Source organism: Lactuca saligna, chromosome 3 (assembly GCF_052625555.1).
Source record: "Lactuca saligna cultivar CGN05327 chromosome 3, ASM5262555v1, whole genome shotgun sequence".
In the NCBI taxonomy this organism is placed as follows: domain Eukaryota; kingdom Viridiplantae; phylum Streptophyta; class Magnoliopsida; order Asterales; family Asteraceae; genus Lactuca; species Lactuca saligna.
The window spans coordinates 129,814,118-129,821,800 of NC_136419.1; the positions used below are offsets into that span (position 1 = coordinate 129,814,118).

Sequence of the window (7,683 nt, forward strand, 5' to 3'; positions counted from 1 at the left end):
GGAAAGTATGGGCTTAGGATAAGACCCATATGGGATTGGGCCTAATTTGGAAAATTGGGCCATTAGTGGGCTTTTGTGGATCTTATAGTTTTAGGCCTTATTGGTTTTGGGCTTGGGCCTTGGTTGTAAGTCCTGATGGGCTAGGGGTAAAATGGTCATTATACCCGAAGTTTGGATTATGCATCATGGTTTGGATTTTAGTTGTGAATTGGATGTTGTTTGGGTATTGCTAGTTTGGGAAGTCATCAGGTCAACAACTAGGGTGCCATGCAGTGAGCTTCAACATTCGAGGTGAGTCTCCTCATTATTCGTATGGGTCGAAGGCACCAATGCCGACTCATTTGGTTATGTATTGTAGGAAGACTTGGGGGTTATCCCTTGGTACACTGCATGAAAGACCAGGAGGTGGCTCATGGTACACTATATGAAAAACCATAGTATGAACTCTGACAATGATTAGTTAAGTAAGTGTAGACCGTATGCTAGATGTCTTTGTGATGCTTGCATGGAAGACTTGGAGGTGGCTCCTGGTTCTTGTCTGTAAGACCTAGGGTTGTGGCCCCTGGCCTGGCAAGAAAGACCACGAGGTGGCTCGTGACATAATGACAAGACTATGCGCGTTACACAACACTTTTATTGATTATGATATATGAATGATATGTATGGATCACGGTTCTGTATGACATGTATGGATCGTTTGATATGTATGGTATGTCGTATTTCGGGAAACCCTCTAAGCTTTGTGCTTATGGTTTTCAGTTTTGTTTCAGGTACTCCAGTTTTCAAATGAAAGAGCCTGAGACGATCTCAGTGCATACACCTGTGTTTCCACAATATGTGATATTCGAATTTGAAAGAGCTTGGGACGATCTCAACGCATACACCTGTGTTTCCACAATATGTGATATTTGGGATTAGACTCTGCTATTTGTTTTATTTGAAATGCCTTTTAGTGTCTTGAACAAAGTTATTAAATTGTTTTAATTATATTGAAAAATGAAAATTTTACCTTGAATTTTTGGGACGTTACAGTTTTCAACGTTCTTTATATCCACGAAAATGTGTTGAAGAGCTCTAAAATATTATCTAAATATCTTGGGCTAAAAATTTCTCGAACAAAAATCCATATTCATGCAAGAACCCGGCCTATGACCTTTCCCTTTTTACCCTTCGACCCAAAAAACAATTCAAGGGTTAGATCTCTCAGCCATCATTACCTCCTTACACAAGGTCTAATATTTACCTCTTTAAGGCCCAAATTGTTTACACAATCGACTTCCGACCCATGACCATGAAATAAGAAATAACGGGAAACAAGATGTTACATTGATGATGGTCATAGTGCTTATGGGAATATACAAAGGTGGACTTTGTTTCATAGATGGAAGCAATGGGTGGGTTTGAACTCAACAAGTTCCTGGAGTTCTTGGAGGAAGATTCACTTCTTTTGTCCTATCGCGACAACGATGACCTCTCAGAATTGAGGAAAATTCCTTTCAAAGGGGGATGGTTTGATACGTATTTGGATTGCGATTCTCCAACTTCAAGTTCCAATCTGATCTCAAGTGGTTACAATCATAAATTACAACTAGTTCCAATTGCCTTTAGTTGCGAAAACCAAAATATGACTGCAATGTGATGCGATTGTGAAGGGTTGCAATTGGTTGCGAACGAATAGGCAAAGTTGGAGTCATTGCGATTGAATACGAACGACTGTGATCGGGTGCGAACGATCAAACCCTGTCGTATTTATTTGATGGTCGGTGCGATCCGGGTAATAGCGGAGAGGTTCGGTTCGCATTCGCTTGTGACTCGATGTGAGGGAGAGTCTAGATGCGAGGGGGCGAATGGATGTGAAGGCTGTCTCGGTTCCAATAGGACATATGGATGTGAATGATGAGTTGGTTTTTATTTGCTTGGATGCCAATGAGTGGCTGTCCCGAAGAACTTGGATGCGGGGCTGATGGGATGCGAAGGGTGCTTGTTAGATGCGAAAGTAAGTGGGAATTTCAAGGCAACCTTGGAAGTTTCACGCCTTGGAAGTTGTAGCCGCCTTTTCCATTTCTCAAGACACTATCTTCCCAAGATTACTTTTATTATTCTTTTATTTACTGTTTTAATAAGCGATTAATTGGCCTAGTTATTAGAGTGACCTTTGATTAGTTTTAACCAATAGTTTGTAAGGATGGATAAAGCCATTGTCAATCATTTTTAAAGAAGTGCGATGTCGAAAACATAAAGTTGAATTGTTGTTCATATAGAGTTGTTGCGTACAATTCGAAATTGGTCTTTGTTGGGATGCGTTTCCTAATTCTGATCTCGAAGTCAAGTTAATAGGTCTTAACTTGTTTTCACCGAACTCAAATCAATAGGTCTTGATTTATTTTCACCGAAGTTTCAAGTTATAGGTCTAGTTTGATCTTCATACTATCCTTTTATTGTTCTTGTTCTTGTTCTTTGTTCTTGTTTATTGTGTTATTCCGCTGCACATTTGGTTCCATGCTCCCGTTTTCAAATCAATTGTGGTGTTGGAAATCTGAGTCATGTTATGGACTTTTAGAGCGGTCCAAATACGCATCAATTGTCAAAGTAGATAAAATAAAAGAAAAGATGTTTGTCACAAAAGAATGGAAAGGTAATTTTAAATGAATCTCTTATGATTAGCTCATAATAGATAAAAGTCCAAACCAAATAAACAGGTGTTAAAAAATTAACGCCTTAGGAGAATCAAAGTGGAGCCAATAAGATATACAAGAATGAAAGTATAACAAGTAGAAGAAGGATGAGCATGAGGAACAAATAAGGAGCACCCTTAGAAGAAGACAACTCACTTTGTTCTCTATTTGAATAGACCAACTACATCTGATATAAGTGTGTGTATGAGTGTGGTGCTTTTGCAAGGGTAGAAGATGCAGTTGCTTTGGAGATTATAGATGGAATGAATAGCTTTGAGGAGGAAAGCTAGGATTTTGTTGGAAGTAACATGTTTGCTTGAAGTATCCTTTTGTTGTCAGGTGAACAAGTGATGAAACAACAGTTTCAATGTTTATGGTGATGGAAGAGTCTTTATGTGTATTTGGTTTGTTTAACTTGTTAGTGTTGCTGGAATAGCATGGAACAATATTTAAAAATAGTTATTATAAATGCATAAAATTTTTGGTTGAAAATCATAGTTTTACAACGTTTGAACCTTCCTATGTCTAGGGAAAAATATTCAGAACAACACCAAATGCAGCGTCACTGAGTCATGATTAAATCTCAAACGAAAAATTAACTATGTATTGCTCATGAAATCACAAACCAAACATCGATTATAAATTTCCAAAGAAAGAATTTTATATTGATATTTGTGTCTTAATTTAAACAAACTTTTGTTAATCTCTAAAACTCTTGCGCATTTAAAGAAACCTTCAAAACTAAACTTTACTCTCCATGTACATGTCTAATACTCCAATGTCAAACACCAGTGTAAGGAATATGTGTAGAGTCATAAGCAAAATTCCATGACACATATATCACGACCAAATTCCTCACCACCAATGCTATAGCATGTCAACATAGCTATATTATTTAAAGATGCATTCTTCAACACGCTTGCCATTTTAAGAAACCTTGATATTAAAAAATTGTTCTCTATAAAATTATATTACAAGTTCTATATTTAAAAATGTTAAAACAAGTGTATACATGTACAGTGTGTCTGCTACTTATATGCCAAACACCAATAATAATCGTTAACCATCTTACAATCATTTTACGACATCCTATAGAATGGTCTGTGGAATTATATATATATATATATATATATATATATATATATATATATATATATATATATATATATATATATATATATATATATAAGTCTACATTAACTATACGGTTTATCTGCTTGAGAGTTTGGTGTGCTAACAGCCATCGGAGTTTAGATACCATACATCGGTGGGTTTACCAAACTTGTTGATGAGTAAGTCGCATTATAGAACCACATTCATGTCGCTCTTAGCTATAGAATTAATTGGGATGTAAGGATCAAGAAAAATAGTAGATTTGATTTGTTCATCCTTTACTTGGCCATTTTTGTCAAGTACATAAATAAGATGGAAATACATATATAGCTAGCCATGTTTTCACACTTGGATGTACAACTATTAATTGGATAGCAAGAATACAAGCCTTGTCCATAACCAAGAACGAATTAATTTCGACATTTGAAGCTGCTAAGGAAGCTTTATACCTTAAGCAACTTTTACGTGATTTAGGTTTTACACATGAACATCTTTTGTTAAATCCTGATAATCGAAGAGCCATTTATCTTGCTAATTTTTTTGGCATTTAGCTCACAAACAAGCGTTCAAGTCCAATAATCATTTATTGTAACTTTGTATGAAAAAAGAATAACCCTATTGAAAAAGATTCATATCAACGAATCAATCTTGTCAACCACCCACCAAACGATCTTTTAGGTGGATTAGTGTGATCATCCAGCTAAACGCACAGGCACTCTTGTCAGCATAATTGAAAGGTTCGGTTTTTAGGTTTAGCATGTTTTTTCTACAACTGAATGCTTCCTTGAAGTATCATTAACTGAAATACATAGAGCAATCTAAGAGATCAAATTAAAGAGTTTATCATGGATTTTGAATAATTAATATAGGGTTCTAGTTTTGGTTATAATTTCGGTTAGCACCTTTGTAATCACGTTCCATGTATCCTATTATTCTATACATGTCATTTAGAGATGAAGATCCCAACAGAAAAATAACATAGAAATGACCCGTATGAAATAATCCAAGTTATAATGATGTGCGTATTGGAATGAACCACATGGACCGTTTTCTAATATACTTTAATAATAATATTAATGGACACGAAAAATAGAAAGTTATTAAATTCTTATATTCAAGCTAACCGGTGGTTGCTATATAAAGGGAAAACGCTTTACACATGTTGTCAATACTTCTACATTCTGTTCTCAATACTTCTTCTAGCAGCTTCAATGGGTGTCATACGGACAGACGAGAGTCGGAGAGCTGAGATTGAGGAGTTCCGGCGGATGCTGCTATCCTGCTCCGGCGTTGTCGTCAAGGTTAAAACCGAAGAAGAGTACAACCGCCGGCAAGTGCCAGCAGCTAACAGAAACGAATACACAGCAGATCAGAAGCTTGTATGCGTCACAAGCGGCGTCTCTTTCCTTGGCATCGCTATTGTGAAAAAATTATTAGTCAGAGGCTATTCCGTTCGGATCATCGTCGATAACGAAGGTAAAATTAGTGCTGTTACTTTGCATTGTGATTTATTAGATGAGATTTTTGTGCATCTATCTTGTATATTAGTTTAATCATGAATTAACCGGAAGTATTTGGAATTACAGACGATATTGAGCGATTGAGGGAGATAGAAATTACAGAGGAGGCAGGAGGAAGATCGAACATTACAAGCAACAATCAGATCGGAGTTGTTGTTGCGAAGTTCAACGAACGTCGGAGCTTAATGGAAGCGTTCGATGGATGTTGTGCTGTATTTCATACGGCGTCTTTCATTGATCCGAGTGGACTCTCCGGCTACTCAGTGAGTCTCTTATTCTGTTTCCATATCCTTTCCCGATCACGTAGAGACAAAAGTCACTATCGTAGCAGGTCATTGCCAATAATCAATTTTCCACGGAAAAATCAATGCAGACAGCATGTGTTGGTGCAAGATCTGAATGGGTTGTATTTTATAATTGAAAATTGCATATCATATTTGGCTTTTGGTGAATTATTATATTTTCTCTTTCCTTCTAGAACCTTTTTCTATATATACACATTATTAAAATATTCTAGCTATTATATGGTCTAGAATCTTTTAATATCTGCTTCCGTGCACAAGATCTTTTAGCTTAGCAGTATTAAGTATTCTTAGATTCAAGTTTTGTGATATAAATGAAATTACAAAGACTGTTTTCTTTCGTTCATTTATTACGATAATCATTATAAATCAAAATTAATTTAAACATATATTTTGAACAATCGAGCTGATAAATGATTATGAAATTGATAGAAAATAATGGCGGAAGTAGAAGCAAGGGCAGCAGAAAATATAGCGGAAGCCTGTGCTGCCACGTCATCAATTAGGAACTATGTGCTTACATCTTCTCTATTGACATGCATTTGGAGAGACATTTCCGATAGCAGCCTTTCTCATGTAGTGGATCATAATACATGGAGTGATGAATCCTTTTGCAAACGCAAAAAGGTTAATATTGACATTTCACAATCAGATATTTGATTTTATTTTATGAAAAACGTGTAGAAGATAATTATTTATTGGAAATATTGTAGTTATGGTATGCTTTGGGGAAGTTGAAAGCAGAGCACGTGTCATGGAAAATAGCCAAGGAAAAAGGGTTGAAATTGGCGACAATATGCTCTGGTCTTGTAACTGGACCACGTTACTTTTGTGCAAATCCATCATCCACTATAGCATACCTCAAAGGTGAGTTGACTCAGTTATATCTTTGGTAGATTCCAATTTTCTTTAATAACGAGTTAGTAAAATATTATTATTTATTTGTGTAATATAAAGTTTACCTTTGTTTTTTAAGGTAAATAAAGACCTTTTTTAAATAATAATAATAATAATAATAATAATAATAATAATAATAAAGACCTTTTTTAATATTTATATCTTGAAAATCCAAAAATACTTTTCTTATTCTGAATGGTACATTGTGGAAGCTTTAAATCAAAACTTTTTCAATATAACTTGTACATTTTTTTATGTTTTTGGTAGAAGCTTTCTCAATCATCTTTTTTCTTGTTTTTCGTTTATTTTAATGTATTTATTATCCAGATAAAATTTGATGACGTATTAAATTAGACATTAGAAAATTAAAAAATAAAATTCAATGAAAGTACGTTATAGTTTTTATATTTAACCCTTCAAATATTTCATAAACATAGCTGACGTTAATAGGAATATGCAGGTGGTCAAGATATGTACGACTACGGTTTATTAGCAACTGTTAATGTTGATAAATTAGCAGATGCACATGTATATGTATACGAGGGAATGAACAAAAGTGGTGGTGGGAGGTACGTTTGCTATGACAAAGTCGTTTGTAGCCCAAACGAAGTTCAAAGATTAGAAGAGGAAACAGGGATTCATATAAACACAACGTCAAATGATTCTGAATTCCAATTTGTTTTGTCAAATAGAAAGCTTGATCAACTAATGTCCCAAGTTCATAGATGTTCAAACTTATATTAGCTTGTTGGAATTAGATCTAATAAAATGAAAATTACACAAAAATGGGTGGGTTAGTTGATTATTATGTCTAAATAGACAAGTTTTTTGTAAATGGTCAACTGGAGCATCTTTTCTCCCCAAAGTATTGTTATGTTTTTATTGACAGAAGATTATATTAAATATAGCTACATAAATTAAATTACTATGATAGAGTTATAGTACTACACTCATGATATAATGCTGAATAAAACAATTTAGAAGAAACCAAGATATTAGGATTATGTCTACTTCAAATAGATAAGAATACGATATTATTGGAGTGCTGAAGCTTATAACAAAGAATAAAAGAACAAGAACACTATGATATAAGTGGTTCACTTAGTTTGGTGATCAAACTACGTGTATTGGGCAAACCGGAGAGATATTTATTATAAATAATTACAATATTTTGGA

At 34.6% G+C, this 7,683-nt stretch overlaps 1 protein-coding gene across 1 annotated transcript; it reads left to right on the forward strand.

The window, feature by feature from the left end:
- Nucleotides 1-4,940: 4,940 nt before the first annotated feature.
- LOC145037241 (NAD(P)-binding Rossmann-fold superfamily protein) lies at nt 4,941-7,342 on the forward strand. The gene is made up of 5 exons (XM_078985862.1): nt 4,941-5,264; nt 5,375-5,571; nt 6,043-6,237; nt 6,324-6,477; nt 6,968-7,342. Exons 1-5 carry the CDS (start codon nt 5,000-5,002, stop codon nt 7,249-7,251), a joined length of 1,095 nt encoding a protein of 364 aa, XP_078841988.1. The 5' UTR covers nt 4,941-4,999; the 3' UTR covers nt 7,252-7,342.
- Nucleotides 7,343-7,683: the final 341 nt, after the last annotated feature.

Bases quoted from the DNA above. Each gene is read 5' to 3' on its own strand.
- LOC145037241 (XM_078985862.1), top strand. From the start codon at position 5,000: ATGGGTGTCATACGGACAGACGAGAGTCGGAGAGCTGAGATTGAGGAG. The intron at 5,265-5,374 runs GTAAAATTAGTG...TTGGAATTACAG, and splicing joins GATCATCGTCGATAACGAAG to ACGATATTGAGCGATTGAGG. The intron at 6,478-6,967 runs GTGAGTTGACTC...AGGAATATGCAG, and splicing joins CACTATAGCATACCTCAAAG to GTGGTCAAGATATGTACGAC.